Source organism: Podarcis gaigeae, assembly GCF_964106915.1.
Source record: "Podarcis gaigeae genome assembly, chromosome: 6".
Taxonomy (NCBI): domain Eukaryota; kingdom Metazoa; phylum Chordata; class Lepidosauria; order Squamata; family Lacertidae; genus Podarcis; species Podarcis gaigeae.
The window spans coordinates 90,242,956-90,263,239 of record NC_139682.1 but is presented as its reverse complement, the minus strand read 5'-3'; the positions used below and the strand labels follow the sequence as shown (position 1 = coordinate 90,263,239).

General features: G+C 42.6%; 1 protein-coding gene and 1 pseudogene across 5 annotated transcripts in view; one reads left to right on the top strand and one right to left on the bottom strand.

Moving 5' to 3' along the window:
• Positions 1–20,284, bottom strand: part of LOC310846869 (small nuclear ribonucleoprotein Sm D2 pseudogene) — a 226,196-nt pseudogene that overhangs the window by 56,806 nt on the left and 149,106 nt on the right. The window lies entirely within an intron of this gene.
• Positions 385–20,019, top strand: LOC310846779 (prostaglandin G/H synthase 2-like; the record flags this gene model as incomplete). 4 transcript variants are annotated; one of them, XM_083743867.1, is made up of 10 exons in its annotated part: positions 385–436; positions 6,396–6,512; positions 8,173–8,316; positions 9,549–9,692; positions 10,834–11,015; positions 13,583–13,666; positions 14,225–14,471; positions 15,044–15,330; positions 16,527–16,674; positions 19,536–20,019. In XM_083743867.1, 10 exons carry the CDS (start codon positions 385–387, stop codon positions 19,937–19,939), a joined length of 1,809 nt encoding a protein of 602 aa, XP_083599993.1. In that variant the 3' UTR covers positions 19,940–20,019. The 4 variants fall into 4 exon arrangements, with proteins under 4 accessions (XP_083599993.1, XP_083599992.1, XP_083599995.1 ...); XM_083743866.1 differs by lacking the exon at positions 385–436 and adding an exon at positions 5,808–5,932; XM_083743868.1 differs by lacking the exon at positions 385–436 and adding an exon at positions 5,845–5,936.

The window sequence follows — 20,284 nt, the reverse complement described above, 5'->3', positions numbered from 1 at the left end:
GGAGAAAGAATAACAGAGTTGAAAGAGAACACGAGGATAATCTGTTCCAACTTTAATTGATCACCCCCCCACACACTCTGCCACCCTTAGTTTGTTATGAATAAGGGGTGGAGTTTGCTTGCTTCAGGTTTATAAGCCATCACTAACTGGTCCGTAAAGGCAGATCATCTGCTGGACCTACTCCAGACACAAAATTAGCACCAAGAGCAGAAATTGCTAATCCTGCAGGGGTAAACAACGAGTAGGAGTCATTGCGCCACAACTCCTCAGGAATTTATCTTTATTATAATATTATATTTATATTAATATTTATCATAACATATAATCATATTATATACTAAATAACAGAAGCTGAGTCTGCTACTTTCTCCTCAAAGTTAGGAAATGTTTTTAACCTGCATTGTTCTGTTTTCTCTCTCTGCCATCAGCCAAGCAGGTGAGCATCGTGACTCCTTTTTCTCCTCCTCTGTTGACCCATTTAAATTAGTTATAACCATTTACAAAAGCCAGCGCTTTGTTGTGCTGCAGTTGTGTGCCCTCTTGCTTCAACCTAAGTCCCGCTGAGTGCAACAGGACTTACTTCTGAGTAAGGATGGGATTGGGCTGTTAAAATGTACTCCCAAGATGTTTCTCATGGTAGTCTCTTCCTGGAGTTCCTTCGGTATTTAAGAATGATTTGGGGTTACAGTTATGGATCAAAGTGGCTCTTAACTGAAAACAAGGGGTGGTGTTTGGAAATGTTTAAGTCATCCTGAAATAAGAGGTTAACTTCTAAGTTTCCTGAAAGTTTCACACAGCTGTCCCTACGAGGCATTTTATGGACAGGTTAGGTGGACGATGAAGTTGAAGGGGAGAAGAAGACTTAGCAGGAACTCTACAGATAAGAGTTTAGAGCGCTCTGTTTGGACTGTAAGAGCATGAGTGGTTTTATCCTTGTATCTATGAATGCAATTTAACTGAATATAATTATTTCTGGCTTTGTCTCCTCGATACCTGTGTTGTCTGAATTAGGCTTAATTTCCTTTAACAAAAGTCAAACGTAGAGAAAAATGCCTGTATTCTGCCTTCTGTGCACTCATTCTGAAAAGATTAATGAAACACACTAACTGAAGATTATGCCCCCATTCATATCCTTTCCTCAATATCTCTGGCTGATTTTCTCATTGGGAAGGAAATTATATATAAGGGAGAACAAGGGGCAGGAAGCTTTAAAAGTGTTTGATCTTGGAGCTAATAACAGCCTTCCCCCCTCTATTTTTTTAAAAAAGATATTTATTAAAGTTTTACAAAAAGAAAAAAGTTACTGAATAAAAAAGAAAAAAAGGAGAAAAATAAAAAAGTACAAAAATACATAGAAAAAATACAAAATACAGAAAAAGTAAATAGAAAACAATTAAAAACAAATCAATCTTTTCATATCTTATATTTCGTTTACTTGTTTCCCTGACCTCCTCACACCTCCCTTTTTTGTATTCCAGTTCGCATGGTTAATTCAGCAAATCCTTTCCCTCTTTGTTTTTGTCTTAATTCTATATCTTAACATATTATAGCTTTATAATTTTACAATGTTTCTGCAAATAGTCTTTGAATTTCTTCCACCAACTCTTCTCCCTGGTCCCGGATTCTGCCAGTCATTTCTGCCAGTTCCATATAGTCTATCACTTTCATCTGCCATTCTTCCAGGGTGGGTAGATCTTGTGTCTTCCAATACTTTGCAATGAGTATTCTTGCTGCTGTTGTAGCGTACATAAAGAAAGTTCTATCCTTCTTTGGCACCAATTGGCCGACCATGCCCAGGAGAAAGGCCTCTGGTTTCTTCAGGAAGGTATATTTAAATACCTTTTCCATTTCATTATAGATCATCTCCCAGAAAGCCTTAATCCTTGGGCATGTCCACCAAAGGTGAAAGAATGTACCTTCATTCTCTTTACATTTCCAACACTTATTATCGGACAAATGATATATTTTTGCAAGCTTGACTGGTGTCATGTACCACCTGTATATCATTTTCATAATATTCTCTCTTAAGGCATTACATGCCGTGAATTTCATACCTGTGGTCCACAACTGTTCCCAGTCAGCAAACGTTATATTATGTCCAACATCTTGTGCCTTTCCCCCTCTATATCATTTGTGTAGCCTGAAAAATGGGGAGAGGCATTGGGACTTCTGTTTTTAAACCACTGTATGCTTTGTCTTTTTTTTTACATCTACTCATTTATATGTGAACAGTCTATGCTGCAGAGGCAAAAGCAGGTAAATGATTTCCAGTGGTTCGGGAAGCGCTTATTGCTAATTATCCTTTTAAGAGATTATAATAAACTTTTAGAGCCACGTTCGGGGGCAGGGGGTGTGTGGTTTAGAAACTGCAATGTCACTTATACTTTGAGTCTCTGAGACCATACATCAAATGCCATTCTGGGGCAGTGAAGATATAGGAAGTGATAGGATCAGATTAAAACCTGCTGAAATAATTAAATACTCTTCCAGGTGCACAAGATTATACATGCCCACCCAGTGGGGCTTGCTTTGGCTACAATGGAATGGGATTCGACAGAGCAGGATAAACTTGACTTTCTGATCTTCTTGTTTTAATTGCCGTTAACTGTTTAAATCGCTATGCTTTTGAAGTGGCTTGTTTCAGTGTGTATTTTAATTAAGAATGTTTTAATGCTTTGGTGGATCTGTTTTATTTTTGCATAGCTTTTATAATTTGTTTTATAGTTTCAAACCTCCTGGAAATGATTTTGGCAAGCAAGTAGCATAAAGATGAATAGCTGAATGAAAACCATAGTATATTTAGATCTTGCATTACATTTACTCCTGCAAATGAGAGTATTTTCTACCTGTAGGTTTTAGTTAAGACACCCCCATGTATAAGACACCCCCTATATTTGGGGACTCCAAATTAAGAAAACACCCCTCAACACTACCCATGTATAAGACAAGCCCTAATTTTAAACCTAATTTTTAGGTTTAAAAACCTTGTCTTATACACGGAAAAATACGGTAAATCATACAGAATGACTCTTATTCAAGGATTTGAATATTTGGACTAATGAAATCCATTGTGTAAGATTTGCATGGAGAAAGCCATCACATTTTACTCCACCTTTGCCAATAGTAGACTCCCCTTAATTTCATCCAGAGTTTTTCTACAACTAAACGTTCAACTAGAAAGACCTTTCGGTGTTAGTGTGTCTTACTACTGTAGCACCAATGGAAGAAAGCAACATTGCCAGGTTGCTAATAATGACACTGAATGAAGTTTCTTTATTATTATTGCATTTATCTCCCACCTTCCCTCCCCAAGGAGCCCAGGGCAGCAAACAACAAGCAACAGAACAACAAAAACATCTTAAGAGCATTAGCTGAAGGTGTAGATGTTCAGCAGAGGTTCTTAAGAACAATTCCAATACTGATGCACACTGGGACAAAGTCTACTTCAAAGGCTTGTTTCAAAGGAAGGTCTTCAGTAGGTGTCAAAAACACAACAGAGGTGGCACCTGTCTAATATTTAGGTAAAGGTAAAGAGACCCCTGACCATTAGGTCCAGTCGCAGACGACTCTGGGGTTGCGGCGCTCACCTTGCTTTATTGGCCGAGGGAGCCAGCATACAGCTTCCGGGTCATGTGGCCCACATGACTAAGCCGCTTCTGGCAAACCAGAGCAGCGCACGGAAACAGCATTTACCTTCCTGATGGAGCAGTACCTATTTATCTACTTGCACTTTGACATGCTTTCAAACTGCTAGGTTGGCAGGAGCTGGGACTGAGCAATGGGAGCTCACCCCGTCGTGGGGATTTGAACCGCCAACCTTCTGATCGGCAAGCCCTAGGCTCAGTGGTTTAGACCACAGTGTCACCTGTTGTGACAGGAGGTAATTCTACAGGGTATGTGTCACCAGTTCTTATATTGTACAGAATGAACCTTGTTATAAGATGTTAGCTGCTGGAGGCCCTCAGCTGCAGAGCTCAGGTACTGACTGGGCAAATAAGGGGCGAATCCATCTTTTAGGTATCCTGGTCCCAAACCATATAGTGCTTTCAACAGCAAAACCAGCACCTTGAACCTAGGGGTTTCCCACACCTCCATTTGCCCCATTGCTTCCTCTTGGGGAAACCCAATCTTTAGTGCTGAATCAGAACAAAGAGCAATCGAGTTTCTTATACAAGGCTGTTTGTTTTGATTTATCACTAAAGAGTGGGTTTTCTGGGGGAAAGTAGCAGGATCAAGGCAAAACCCTGGGTCCGGCTATTAACTAGAAGGTTGGTGGTTCAAGTCCACCCAGGGATAACTGTGGGCAGGTTTCCAGCAATGCAGGGGGTGGAACAGGTGATCCTTGTCATGTGACAAAGACACGAGAGCAGAAGCAGCAAAGCAGGCTGGGAAGTGGTGGGACTGCACAATCATTTGGGCCTACAAAAGTTATTCAGCCCTAACTGCTAACTGTTGAGTCACTCTGCCATGTGACTTAGCAGCCATTTTCTCTGTGTGTTCTCTGTAAGATTTCAGTCAGAGTCTGTCTGCCTCAGATGTGAGCAGTATGTAATCTCAGTCAAACTGTTTGGAACCATGTTGTTTATGAAGAAGTTTATTTTAACGCAGTAAAGCTCTTTAAGACTCTGCATTATTAATTTACGCTGCGCGTCAATCCTTTGGGTCCCTTCCCAGTTACAATTCTGTGGGACAATCAGAAGTGTTGATGAGCCCTTAGCCTGGCACTCAGTGCAATTCTTTCAGCAATGGGCAATTCTTTCAGCAATAGCCTGCCCTACTGAGCAGCTGCCATATTTTACACCAACTGCCGCTTCCGGATCAGTCTTAAAGGCATCCCCACATACAGAGAACTGCAGCAATCCAGTCTGGAAGTTACCAGTGCACAGATGGCTGTGGTCGAGCTTTTCTGTCCAGAAATGGCCACATCTGTCTTAATAAATAGAAGGGGAAGAAATGCAGTGATTTTACTTTCTTGGGTTCCATGATCGTCGCAGATGGTGACAGCAGTCACGAAATTAAAAGATGCCTGCTCCTTGGGAGAAAAGCAATGACAAACCTAGACAGCATCTTAAAAAGTAGAGACATCACCTTGCCAACAAAGGTCTGTATAGTTAAAGCTATGGTTTTCCCAGTAGTGATGTATGGAAGTGAGAGCTGGACCATAAAGAAGGCTGATCGCCGAAGAATTGATGCTTTTGAATTATGGTGCTGGAGGAGACTCTTGAGAGTCCCATGGACTGCAAGAAGATCAAACCTCTCCATTCTGAAGGAAATCAGCCCTGAGTGCTCACTGGAAGGAAGAAGAAGAAGAAGAAGAAGAAGAAGAAGAAGAAGAAGAAGAAGAAGAAGAAGAAGAAGAAGAATAGTAGTAGTAGTAGTAGTAGTTTGGATATGATATCCCGCTTCATCACTACCCGAAGGAGTCTCAAAGCCGCTAACATTATCCTTTCCCTCTTCCCCCACAGCAAACACTCTGTAAGGTGAGTGGGGCTGAGAGACTTCAAAGAAGTGTGACTTGCCCAAGGTCACCCAGCAGCTGCATGTGGAGGAGCGGAGACGCAAACCCGGTTCCCCAGATTACGAGTCTACCGCTCTTAACCACTACACCACACTGGCTCAGATCCTGAAGCTGAGGCTCCAGTACTTTGGCCACCTCATGAGAAGAGAAGACTCCCTGGAAAAGACCCTGGTGTTGGGAAAGATGGAGGGCAGAAGGAGAAGGGGACGGCAGAGGACGAGATGGTTGGACAGTGTTGTTGAAGCTACTAACATGAGTTTGACCAAACGGTGGGAGGCAGTGGAAGACAGGAGTGCTCTGGAGTCGGACACGACTAAACGACAACAATGCTGAAGCACAGCAAAAAATGGAAAAGAAGGGAAGGCACAAAAAATAAAGACTGTTCAGGGCACTACTTGCAGCTGCTGGGATCTTGTAGGTAAAGGGCTTGCCTACTGCTGCCTCCCCATCCTTCTACAGCCATACCATAACATTTGAAGGATGCAGTATCAAAGTAAAAAAGGCTGAATGTAATGTGAGAGCAAATATAATCTAATAATATCAAGCAGCAGTGAATCTATTGGGATCTAATTCATTAGCACTAGTTCATGGATTTTTATAAGACTCTAGATCAGCCATGTCCAAAATCTGTTTTGGGGGCCTAATCCGGCCCACCGGTTGGTTTAATCTGGCCCCTGTGACAGTTCATTTTTTCCTGGGGTGAAATCCTAAAAAACCCTCAACAACTTCAATCCTTAAAAAAGCTCAACAACTTTGGTCGGCCCTTTGGTTGGCCCTCACGGCTCTTCACTTCATCAAATTTGGCCCTCTTTGAAAAAAGTTTGGACACCACTGCGCTAGATGTCACTTAATTGCACACCTCTCGATTCCTTTTCAGTTAATCCTTGCTGCTCAAATCCATGCCAAAACAGAGGAATCTGCATGACAACAGGATTTGACCATTATGAATGTGACTGTACGCGGACTGGTTATTACGGGGAAAACTGCACTACACGTACGTATTCCAGAAAGTTACACTTGCACAATTAACATTTGGGAGAAAAGCCATAGTCCAGTGATGTAAAGAGCACATCATTTTGCACAGGGTTGGTTCAAGTTAAAAATGGGTATAAAAGGAGAAATTCTGGGGCAAGTTTGGGGCAAGTACCAAGTACTCTTTGGTGAGGGAACTCCTGTAGAGATTTAAAATCACAAAATATGTAGCAAAGTAAGCATGGAAATATAGGCTATTGGACCTTTAAAATGTGCCCTTTCAAGTTCCTTCAAAAGTTCCACTTTCCCTGCAGCATAGGAAAAGACCACACGTTTTTTGGTAAGTTAAAAATGGTTTACTTACAAACTCTCCAAAGGTCAGATTCATGAGCTTCAGAAAATTGCACAGGCAATAAAACTTGGCTTAATTACAAAGTGATGAAGGTTCCTAAATTATTGTAGTGGTCTGGCACCCTCAAACTCATAACAGTTCAGCTTTGTAGTAGCTAACCAGTTGAACTAATTGGTATAAGAACTCAGTAGCGGTTTCTCTGAGTCATGTGGTCTAAACAGGAGCAACCAGCTCAGACATTCTCACATGTTGAACTTCTCAAATAGACAAAGGCTTGATTAACTTGTTCCTCCCAAAATGAGGGGAAGTGCACATATTTAAGGCTGGCAGGACAGCTTGCTCTATGGTATTAACCCCTTCATGCATTAATTAGACTTAAGCATGTTAGTTATATGAGGCTGGGTATCCCACAAATGGGATGCGGGTGGCGCTGTGGGTTAAACCACAGAGCCTAGGGCTTGCTGATCAGAAGGTCAGTGGTTCGAATCCCCGCAACAGGGTGAGCTCCCGTTGTTCGGTCCCTGCTCCTGCCAACCTAGCAGTTCGAAAGCACGTCAAAGTGCAAGTAGATAAATAGGTACCGCTCCGACGGGAAGGTAAACAGTGTTTCCGTGTGCTGCTCTGGTTCGCCAGAAGTGGCTTAATCATGCTGGCCACATGACCCAGAAGCTGTTTGCGGACAAACGCCAGCTCCCTCGGCCTATAGAGCGAAATGAGCATGCAACCCTAGAGTCGGTCACAACTGGACCTAATGGTCAGGGGTTCCTTTACCTTTATCCCACAAATAGCTGGTTCCAGGTTCAATTTCTAGTGGCACCAGGTAAGGTAGGGAAAGACTCCTGTTTGAAGCCATGGAGAAAGGCCACTAGTCAGTAAAGTTATTACTGATTTAGATAATCAGTAATAGCAATAATCAGAGTTTCCCAGACTTGGGTCTCCAGCTGTTTTTGGACTATATTTCCCATAAATCCTGACCACTGGTCCTGCTGCCTAGGGCTGATGAGAGTTGCAGTCCAAAAACAGCTGGAGATACCTTAGTTTAAGGTAGTGTCAAAGGTTTCAAACAAAGGGTTGCCATATTTCAAACCAGGACACCCCGAAAATTGTTGAATTTTTTTTAGACAAATCCAAGAGTTGTTGCACTCCCCCCCCCCCCCGCAAAAGCCCTAAAATCATCATTTTTTTTTTATTTACTTGCCTAATATCCAGGACAAACATCCACCTTTCGCAGATTCTCCCTGGACATATGGCGGTCCAGTTTTCTTCAGTTCTTATTTGCAATTTTTCATGAATGTTTTCCCTAATTTTCATGGCACTTCATTCCTTGCAGCCGAATTCTTTACTTGGCTGAGAGCGATGCTGAAACCTGCTCCAGCCACAGTCTACTATCTGCTCACTCACTTCAAAGCAGTCTGGGATGTAATCAACAACACCCCTTTCCTTCGCAACACCATCATGAGATACATATTGATGTGTAAGTAACCCTACCTTTCAATGCTGTTCTTACAGAATAGTCCTATACACATCTACTCAGAAGTCTCACCGAGTTCAATGGAGCTTGCTGCCAGGTCAATGAGTATTGGATTAGAGGCTTAATAGTGGGGACAGGTATTTACCTATACACGTCTACTCCTTGAGAAGTAAGTCTCATTGAGTTCCATGGGCCTTATTCCCAGGTGAACGAATATAGGCTTGGAACAGGAGGTCAGCTATATATATCTGAGCTCTTTGAGGTACCATATGTTGACTACAATAGTTGTCATTTCTATACAGATTGACCTAATGCAGTAACTGAATTCTACCTTCTAAGCTTTCTAATAAATGGCATTAATGAAAGCAATAGCTGAGTCAAGAGTCTACCTTTTCATACCTTAGGTGCAATTTGTTTCTTATGGAAGATGACAGCAAAAGTGCAAAAACTCCTCTTAAGAAGTTTTTGTACAACACACATTTAAAATGGGCTTTGTGGTCTGTATAGCTGCCTGTACTTCTGCGAGGGAAGTTGGGGATCTTTCTCAAAGGGTTTTGAGCACCCTCATCTGATTACAAATTTCAGGATTCTCCACGGGGTTTGACAGTGGTATGTCCTCCCACTTTCTTCAGTGGGCAGTATCATGGCCAGGCCACACAAGTGATCCAGCAAATGACAGGCCCGATCACCTGGCTGCTGACTATTGGCCAATGCCAGCAGACCTTGGATGGACATTCGCCTGGCGGTGGGCCCACCTGACCAATGGGGACAGTTGGGCCCACTCCCTGGGGTGGTTTAATTGTGGCCTGCCCAGCAGACTCCTCTGCCTTGACAAGAGGTTTTTGGTGTCATAATTTTTTAGAGTTGCTATGGCCCCAAAGATGCAAAAATGCAAAGAGTATAAAATTGAGAATGGGCTTATCATCTCACATCACTTCTGAAATTTGCCTTGCCGTGGTCAGATCATTAATTGGTGAGGTTTAGATCAGGCATAGGCAAATTCTGGCCCTCCAGATGTTTGGGACTTCAATTCCCATCATCCCTGACCACTGGCCCTCTTAGCTAGAGATGATGGGAATTGTAGTCCCAAACATCTGGAGGGCCAGAGATTGCCTATGCCTGGTTTAGATCCTCTGTGAAAGCAGACTGTATATTAATTATCACTTCTTAGGTCACACAGTCATTAATTGCTTGCCCTGAACATAATTTCTTTTATTCATCCCTTGGCCATCTAGCAAGGTCCAATTTAATAGAAAGCCCACCAACGTATAACAGCCGTTATGGTTACAAAAGCTGGGAAGCCTATTCAAACCTTTCTTACTATACCAGAGCACTTCCGCCGGTAGAACGCAGCTGCCCAACCCCTATGGGTGTGAAAGGTAAGAAGGGGCAAAAATCTGAATACATGAAGATAAGAGAAGATGAAATATTATTCCTCCTCTATGTACACAAGGCCAGTGGGGGCAACCCTGGTCTCCTCCCTCAATGCAGTGGTCAATCATGTCCAGGGAATACCTCAGAAGGGCTGAAACATTAGAAAATGTGTCAGAAGGAGAAACACAAGATGTCAAGCATTTGCTACATCATAAATCTTCACATTGAAAGGTTTTGTCTTACTTTGTCAAATAAGAAGAGGGTAGGCTTTTAGAGGATGCTAGCAAGTGATGCATTTGGGCATGTAAAGGTAAAGGGACCCCTGACCACTAGGTCCAGTCATGACCGACTCGGGGGTTGCACGCTCATCTCGCTTTATTGGCCGAGGGAGCCAGTGTACAGCTTCCGGGTCATGTGGCCAGCATGACTAAGCCGCTTCTGGCGAACCAGAGCAGCGCATTGAAATGCCGTTTACCTTCCCGCCGGAGCAGTACCTATTTATCTACTTGCACTTTGACGTGCTTTCAAACTGCTAGGTTGGCAGGAGCAGGGACCGAGCAACGAGAGCTCACCCCGTTGCAGGGATTCGAACTGCCGACCTTCTGATCGGCAAGTCCTAGGCTCTGTAGTTTAACCCACAGCGCCACCCGCATCCCAATTTGGGCATATACTGGGAACAAACTAATAACAAACTGGTTTAAACCAGAACTATATTCAGCGTACTACTTTAGAATTAGACTAGTTCCAAAACACAAAGAAGCTATCAACATTGTACATTTGGAGTTTAACATACTGTACATTTGGCATTTGGCATATTTACATTTTCCCTGTCAAATTCCTGTAGGAAGGACCGCTCCCCACATCAAATGGGGGGTGCCTTTTGCTTGGTTGTGCCCAGCCCCCTAGATCCCACTGCGGCTCCTGGTATCCCCTGGCTGGATACCTGGAGGTCTCTGCCTACCTCAGCCAATTGCCCAATCCCACCTGGGGAGGCGTTGCCAAGGGATCGGCCAGGTAGGGAGAGGGACCGCCCTGCCCACACAACAGAAGGTGAATCTTACCTGTAGGAAAAAGGAAACTGCAGCAGCTATTCTGTTTCCAGTACTTACAAGTGTCAGAAAAATAAATGATTATTTTACATCTCAGGCAAGAAGGAACTTCCAGAGTCTAAACTCGTTGTGGAGAAAGTTCTACTTAGGAGAAAATTTATTCCCAGCCCTCAAGGCACAAATATCATGTTTGCGTTCTTCGCTCAACACTTCAGCCACCAATACCTCCGTACAGAAAAGGACAAAGGACCAGCCTTCACAAAGGCCTTTGGGCATGGGGTAAGCTGAAAGAGTCATGACTTCGACTGGTTAGCTATAAATGTTAGAATTCAACTAAGGCTTGGAGGTACCGAGCTACGTGCTAGACACTTTTCTTTCTTTTTCATAATTTTTATTAAATTTCCTGTTTTACATTTTTCACTTAATCAACCTTAAAATATCATTGACTTCCCTTCTCTTCCCATGGTTCCTTTTGCATAATGCGCACTCATACTTGATAATGTGGGTGCCCTTTATGGGATCGCGCGCGGTGCTACGGTTCCCAGGGAACTTATTGATAAAGGGGGGCTGGCTTGCTTCTCTGTGTATTATTTGGAGGTTCACGCCCAGCCTCAGTTATCAAGTTTCTTGCTGGGATGTGGGGCTATCCCCATTTATAAATAGGGGGTGGAGCCGACAATAGCCAGGCAGTCGGCTCTGGAGATTCACCCTCCCTCCTCTCCCTCTGTTTAATGTTTTCTTGTTTACAGGTTAACTTTTTCTTCCTGTTTAGCGGGTGCTGCTACGGTCTTTGACTGCTTGTTGTTGAAGGACGGGGAAGAATTTTTCCTGCATTTTGTCTTCCCCATAGCAGTTCGTCACAACTTTGGCGGTTATGGCCTCGGGGGGGCGTGAAGGGGTGACTCACCCCCCTGTGGTGGCAATTCCAGGGTCCCCTCTTAAAGGGGTTATATATATGGGTGTCTCTGGCCATACACTGAAAAGTTGTCAGTGAACTACCCAGCATGCAGGGATATGGGCTTGGCTGTCTGCTACACTTACATCTCACAGAGCACCCTCATATCCCATTTACCCTGATGAGCCCCAGTTCCCTCCAGCTGGGGGGCTGGGAGGGATACACGCCTAAGGCCTACGCCAAGGTCTTCCTACATTTGGAAGTTTAATAAAGTTGTGGCCTAATTTTTAATTCCAGAGTCTTTATTCCTTTCTTATGATCCCTCGGGGCTGGGGCTGTTGCGCCTGGTCACGCAAAATAAATCCCTACGTATTTTATATAAACTACACCATTCAGTATCCCATTATTACATCCATCAAAGCTTATTTACATTGTTGAATTTATCTTAATGCTGCCCACATTTCCAAATATACACAATTTCCTCCATATATTCAATAAACATTTTCCAATCTTCTCTAAACCTATGTTCTTCTTGTTCTCTTATTCTGTAATAGGTCCACAAGCTGCACACATTCCATCAGTTCAAGTTGCCATTCTTTTTTAGTTGGGACCTCGCTTGTTTTCCCATTTTGGTGCTAACAAAACACAGGGCTCAGTAGTGGCATACATAAATAACCTTTTATTGACACCTGGGAATTTCAGGCTGAATTATCCCCAACAAAGAGGACTCTGGGTTTTTTGGGGGGAAAGTACTTCTAAGCATTTCTTTCAATTCATTATGGATTATTTCCCAATACTCTTTTATGCTTTTACAGGTCCACCACATATGCTAGAACGTACCCTCAGCCTCATTGCATCTCCATGTGCTAGAGACTTTTAATCCCCTGGAATCAGCAAGTGTTAAAAGATAATTGTATTTTAGTGTTCTGTTGGAAGCTGCCCAGAGTGGCTGGGGAAACCCAGCCAGATTGGCAGGGTATAAATATATTATTATTATTATTATTATTATTATTATTATTATTATTATTATTATGCCAGGCTAGCCTCCTGGGTCGAGGTAAAAGCCCGGGAGATGTGTCATTAAGAAAAGAAGGCTCAAAGTGTAGGTTAGAATGGTGAGAGGAACTGTGTGTCTGACATCTGTCTGAATTCAAAGCTACAGCTATGGGAGAAGCAAGGCCCTTTTGGCATGTTAATCCTGTGAGACCCTCCATCGTAGGCTCAGGTTGTATATATTTGTAAATAAGCCTTATATCATAAAGATGCCACAGTCTCTGCTCTGCCTCATTTCCAAAAGAAAATATGGACCCTGGATAAGTGCCTGGAATCTTTTGTACCGCTGGAGATTGGGGTGGCATGCAACACAATTTCTATTAGTTCCTTCAGAAAGCAGGAACCCTTCTTAACAACCTTGTTTACAATGATATGTATCACACCCCCCCCCCCCCCTGTGTTGTGTATCAGAAAAAAATCAGTTTTATGTGCCAGGGCTCATTCTATATTTAACCCAAATACAGGCATGCAATAGCAATTTTTTTTCCTATAAATTAAGAATATTCAAATCATGATGTATTTTGAGGACTGACCAAAGTCTCTCCTCCGTTGTACCCTCACTGCAGCATATATTGTTCTGAAACTTTTAGAGGGAGATAACTAATTTTACTGGACATTTACGAAGTGTTCAACTTTCTTTGGGCGACAACTAGTATATTTAAGTAATATTCTGTCTGTGTGTATATATATATATATATATATATATATATATATATATATATATATAATTTTCTTATAAACAGCTTTTCCATCAATACAATAACCAACTTAAAAATCCCTTTTACTCTGCTGAGCTTATTCTGTCTATTTTGTAAGGGCTTCACCCTGAATCTATTTGTTTCTCTGTCTCATCTGTCAAATTAAAAATCGGACGTTCATGTTCCTATCATTTCAACAGGTCGATCTAAATCATATCTACGGAGAGAATTTGGATAGGCAGCTGAAACTCAGACTATTTAAGGATGGGAAGCTGAAATTTCAGGTTGGTTTGGACTTTTTCTGAAAACGCTGCAGTGTGTTGAGAAAAAGAGAGATTGTATTTATGTTAAAGTATTTACTTGGAAGAATGGTGTGTTCCCTCTGATGTATAGAAGCCCCACAGACATTTTAGTAACTGCACCAGCAACCATTTCCCCCCTAGATAACTATTTAAGGAGTATAGACTATCACAATGCCACAATCTCACAAAAATCTCTGTACTTGAAACCCACTGGAAATTGACAAGTACAGAGGTACCTCGGGTTACAGACACTTCAGGTTACAGACGCTTCAGGTTACAGACTCCGCTAACCCAAAAATAGTACCTCAGGTTAAGAACTTTGCTTCAGGATGAGAACAGAAATTGTGCGGTGGCGGGAGGCCCCATTAGCTAAAATGGTACCTCAGGTTAACAGTTTCAGGTTAAGAACGGACCTCCAGAACGAATTAAGTTCTTTACCCGAGGTACCATATAAGCATATTATATCTGAACTGGATTTTAGTATTCTTGGCTGAAATTCTATATGTTGCCATGCTCATTTATTTGTTTTTTTAATTACAGATGATTGATGGAGAGATGTACCCACCTACCGTCAAAGAAACTGAGGCAGAAATGATCTACCCACCACATGTCCCTGAGCACCTGAAATTTTCTGTAGGGCAAGAGGTCTTTGGTTTGGTTCCAGGGCTGATGATGTATGCCACGTTATGGCTCCGGGAACACAACCGGGTCTGTGATATTCTGAAGGGTGAGCATCCAGAATGGGATGATGAGCAGCTGTTCCAAACTACCCGCCTGATCTTAACAGGTAATTCTTACAATTGCTCATGGTTAACACACAATTACTTGAAATTTTGCTGCTGCTATATGTGGCGATGGCCATCATCTAAGATGTCTTTTAAATGGCCGAGACAATTTCATGGGAGATAGCTCTATCACCGTTTGTTGACTATTGTTGATTCTGAGCATCTCAGGGACATTTTGTGGGCCGTCGTTGGAAATGTAGTGCCAGACAAGATGGACACTTGGATTGATCCAAGAGGACTGTTCTTCCATTATTTAATGTTGCTGTGACTTTTAACTGGGAGCATGGCATTTCATAGCAAACTTTCTGTTTGCCTGCTGGATTTTGGTTGGCCTGCTGCAGATTTGGTTAGGGACTTAACATTGCTCTGGAAGCAAAACTAAAAGATTTGACTTTATTGTGGGACAACAGGAGCGACCATCAAGATTGTGATTGAAGACTACAGCCTGAAAGCGAGATGAGGGCTGCACCCCATAATTGCCTTTTTCTGGACTTAACCACCCAGGGATCCTTTACCCTTTTATTGTTTAGGAAATGAAAAGACTGACTGACTTTTGTTTTCTGTGGGGAAACAGGAGAGACCATCAAGATTGTGATTGAAGACTACGTGCAGCACCTGAGCGGCTACCACTTCAAGCTGAAGTTTGACCCAGAGCTGCTCTTCAACCAGAGATTCCAATATCAGAACAGAATAGCGGCAGAATTCAACACCCTTTACCACTGGCACCCTCTCCTCCCTGATACCTTCCAGATTCATGACCAAGAGTACACATACCAGCAGTTCATCCATAACAACTCCATCATGTTAGAACATGGTCTTTCCCATATGGTGGAATCCTTCTCCAGGCAAAGGGCTGGAAGGGTAAGAATATATTTCCTACTAAGAAATTGCATAGCCTTCATCTTGAGGCAACATGATACAACTGTCCTCCTGTATTGTAAGTCACCCTTGTGTCTGAAAAGCCTTTAAACACAGAATGATCATCAATGGGGCCTTCTGAGATTTGGGGAACAGTTTTGCAGTATCTGCAGCTTTCTCTGTGGCAGCAGCTTTTATTGATTTCCCGTTGTTGCATTTTCTGACAGAAGACTCAATACCACAAGCAGTTTTACATTGTAAATCAGGAGATGAGCGTTCAATCTTTTACACTTGAAGTCTGGTTGATTTCAAAGGGGCCAGAAGTTCCTATGACCTACTATTCCATTTGATCAGTTTATAATGCAACAAATGCACAATAGACATGATTAGTTTCTCTACATATACTTATAGAAAAGTAGCTTTTATCACTGAAGTGGCAAACCTGTTCACTATTCTGCTTGATGGAATGTTCCTCAGTTTTCTCTTCTAAAGAATTTTCCTTCTGTATACAAAACTAGAAGTTGTGGAGAAGAATTCAAGTCTAGTATTTTCCCTGGGTTGTTTTTTTTCTGTGTGAGAACTGGACTCTGAGTTTAGTCTCAGTGAGAACATCTGAAGTAACCAAGTTTAATGCAGTCTTCTGTGTTTTCTCTACTTCTCCATTCTACCCAAAAGAAGGCCAACTCCAAAAGCTCACATTCCTATTTTTGGAACCATGTGGCAAGGCTTGTAGGTATTATGCAACGCCATGCCATACTTGTTCCAACATATATGCAGCATTTAAGCTCCATTTTGTTACTCACAAAAGGGACGTGGGTGGTGCTGTGGGTTAAACCACAAAGCCTAAGACTTGCCGATCAGAAGGTTGACAGTTCGAATCCCCGCGATGGGGTGAGCTCCTGTTGCTCGGTCCCTGCTCCTGCCAACCTAGCAGTTCGAAAGCAGGTCAAAGTGCAAGTAGATAAATAGGTACCGCTCCAGCGGGAAGGTAAATGGCGTTTCCGTGCGCTGCTCTGGTTCGCCAGAAGCGGCTTAGTCATGCTGGCCACATGACCCGGAAGCTGTACGCCGGCTCCCTCGCCCAATAAAGCGAGATGAGCGTCGCAAACCCAGAGTCGGTCACGACTGGACCTAATGGTCAGGGGTCCCTTTACCTTTACCTTTTTGGTACTCACATTACTCCATTTCTTTGATAACAGGTAGCTGGTGGGCGGAATGTCCCTGCTGCAATGCAGAAAGTAGCTAAGGCCTCCATTGATCGAAGCAGGCAGATGAGATACCGCTCCATGAATGAGTATCGGAAGCACTTTATGCTGAAACCCTTTCAGTCATTTGAAGAGCTCACAGGTAAGACTTGTCCTCTACTTAGAGAAAAACAGGAGCTGCTCTTTATGGGCAAGGCTGCGCAGCTTAGAGATCAAACCGCTGCTTTGTATGAGGATGTTTTGGGTCCAATTATTGGCATCTCCAATTAAGGGAAAGCAATTAGCAGGTCCAGGATTGTGTAGGCAGCTAAAGGCTAGATGCTCCAATGGGTTGGGTTGTGGTTTAGTTGTTCAGTCGTGTCCACCTCTTCGTGACCCCATGGACCAGAGCACGCCAGGCACTCCTGTCTTCCACTGCCTCTCGCAGTTTGGTCAAACTCATGCTGGTAGCTTCGAGAACACTGTCCAACCATCTCATCCTCTGTCATCCCCTTCTCCTAGTGCCCTCCATCTTTCCCAACATCAGGGTCTTTTCCAGGGAGTCTTCTCTTCTCATGAGGTGGCCAAAGTATTGGAGTCTCAGCTTCAGGATCTGTCCTTCCAATGAGCACTCAGGACTGATTTCCTTCAGAATGGAGAGGTTTGATCGTCTTGCAGTCCATGGGACTCTCAAGAGTCTCCTCCAGCACCATAATTCAAAAGCATCAATTCTTCAGCGATTAGCCTTCTTTATGGTCCAGCTCTCACTTCCATACATCACGACGGGGTAAACCATAGCTTTAACTATATGGACCTTTGTTGGCAAGATGATGTCTCTGCTTAAGTGTTCAAATCCAAATCCAAGATTCAAGCAATATACCCAATATTTTCAGTGTGTCGAGAACGCTACGAGACTTTGGAAGACATCTTTAGAAGACATCTGAAGGCAGCCCTGTTTAGGGAAGCTTTTAATGTTTGATGGACTATTGTATTTTAATATTTTGTTGGAAGCCACCCAGAGTGGCTGGGGAAACCCAGCCAGATGGGCAGGGTATAAATAATAAGTTATTATTAGTCCTTTCTCGTGGACTATCATTCTGTCCTGCTAAATCCCCACACATGATTCAGTTCTGCGGGGACTTGGAAGCATTTTTCCGCCATTTATGCCTGAAGGAGTACTTTGAATACACACAAGTACTTTGAATACACACAAGAACAAGACAAAGTAGAACAAACAACATCTTCACAACACAACATCTCTCAACCTACTGGGGAACAACCACCACACTCCCAACACATTAATGAACAGAACATTGACCACCAACTACCACTTAAAAAGAGTTACACAAAAAGGGATTCCACATGGACCCCTCCTGATGGATGCAATACCACACTAGATCTGTACATCAATTTCTTCTGCCACAGTATCCAAACGGATGTGACCAGAAAACACCATCGCTTACAACCAGGTTTACCACGCCTATCAGCCAATCACCCATTCCTATCACCCTTCTGAGTAATACCCCTCCCCACCCTCTCACTATATATAAGGGTCTGGTGACTTCTGTTTCAGTGTATCTGAAGAAGTGTGCATGCACATGAAAACTCATTCCAATAAGTTATGCCGAATTAGATGGTTTATCAGAAAAAATAAAGAATAAATCAAAACAGGAATTTGTTTCTAAATGGGAGGTTTTCAAAGAATATCTGAAAAATAAATATAGTAGTTTAAATTCTGTTGCAGCATTCGAGGAACTTCAGTAATAGTTGCTAGGTAGATAGAAGAAATTAGATTTATTGAGAATAAGTTTAATTATGAAAAATGAAAATGTGTATTGGCAATAAGTAATATGAATTTGAAATATGGAACAGACGGGAAGTTGGGTCTTTAGTGTTAAGACCAATAGATGTTTTATTGTTTGCCAAGAAAATTATGTGTCTATGGTTATTTTTGTAATTTGTGTGTAATTTGGTATTTGTGGTTTTTTGTGTGTTTTTTTCCTTGTTGTATAAATAAATAAATATTTTTTTAAAGAAAGAAAGAAAGAAAGAAAGAAAACCCATTCCAATAAGAAACTTAGTTGGTCTCTAAGGTGCTACTGGAAGGAATTTTTTAAAAATTATTTTTATTGTTAGTTTTTAAAAAGTGTTGAGTTCCTGTAGAAAAGCTTTGTTGTCTTTTATTGGAGTTTGGGTAGTTGCAGCCCCTCTGCTGAGAACCTGTACTGTCTTTTCAAGCTGTAAGGTAAAAGGTAAAGGGACCCCTGACCATTAGGTCCAGTCGTGGCCGACTCTGGGGTTGCGGCGCTCATCTTGCTTTATTGGCCGAGGGAGCCGGCGTACAGCTTCTGGGTCATGTGACCAGCATGACTAAGCTGCTTCTGGCAAACCAGAGCAGTGCACGGAAATGCCGTTTACCTTCCTGCCAGAGCTTTACCTATTTATCTACTTGCACTTGACGTGCTTTTGAACTGCTAGGTTGGCAGGAGCAGGGACCGAGCAACGGGAGCTCACCACGCCACGGGGATTCGAACCGCTGACCGTCTGATCGGCAAGTCCTAGGCTCTGTGGTTTAACCCACAGCGCCACCTATAAGGAGAGATGCTCAAAAGGGAAACTTCATGTTCTAAGGATGAAAAGGAAGAAAGCAGAGGTTGTGGGAAGTCCTTCTAGGGGATAGTTTTCCATAAGACTATTCTGTGTCAACCATAACTTTCCTTGCAAAGATTTTTATATGATTCATTCATTCTTCTCTCGCTGCATTGACTTTCTCCCTGTTGATGCAAAATTTATCCAGGATTGCAGAGCTTGACTTCCCCACCATACTATTTCTATTTCATGGCACCTTTTGCAACACTAATGAGTCAGGGTCTCTCCCTGTCCTCCTTTGTAAGGCAACTTCCTTTCTTATTCTCAGAACCTCATAGAAGAACCCGCTAATGATTTACAATCATATACAAAACCATCCCCCCAACTGTTGGAGATTCCCTTCTTAACCATGATTTTTGCCTCTTGTTATCACAGGAGAAAAAGAAATGGCTGCGGAACTTGAAGAACTCTATGGGGATATTGATGCTATGGAGTTCTACCCAGCTCTTCTTGTAGAAAAACCATATCCTGGAGGTATATTTGGTGAGACCATGATAGAAATTGGGGCACCGTTCTCTTTGAAAGGTCTCTTTGGGAACGCTATTTGCTCACCAGAGTACTGGAAGCCCAGTACCTTTGGAGGCAAAGTTGGCTTTGACATAGTGAACACAGCTTCCATCCAAAACCTTATCTGCAACAATGTGGAGGGCTGTCCTCTCGTGGCTTTCCATGTCATAAACCCCGCAACAGCAGCAGCAAATAACGTCAGCACTTCCAGCACAGCAAGAGACGAGACTGGCCCACCATTACGATCAAAAGAACAGTTTGCTGAACTATAGGGAACAGTGTTTTGCATATTTATTTATTTATTTATATCATTGCTGCTGCTGCTGCTGCTGCTGCTGCTGCTGCTGCTGCTGCTGCTGCTGCTAACAAAAACCACTTTAAAGGCATGTTCTGCTTAGATCTGCAGGACCGAACCTTTCGGTTTTTAAGAATATCTACTGTACTAGAAAGATGAATTCCAAAATGGATCAGGGCATGAGATATGCTGCTTAAACTTGAACAGAAATGATAACTCTGCCTCTTAAATTTGACAAGAAGGACCCTAAATATGGAACCATTTTAGGTGTCTAGAAGTGATATTTTATGGAACAATAAATCCTGTTATTAAATCATGCTAA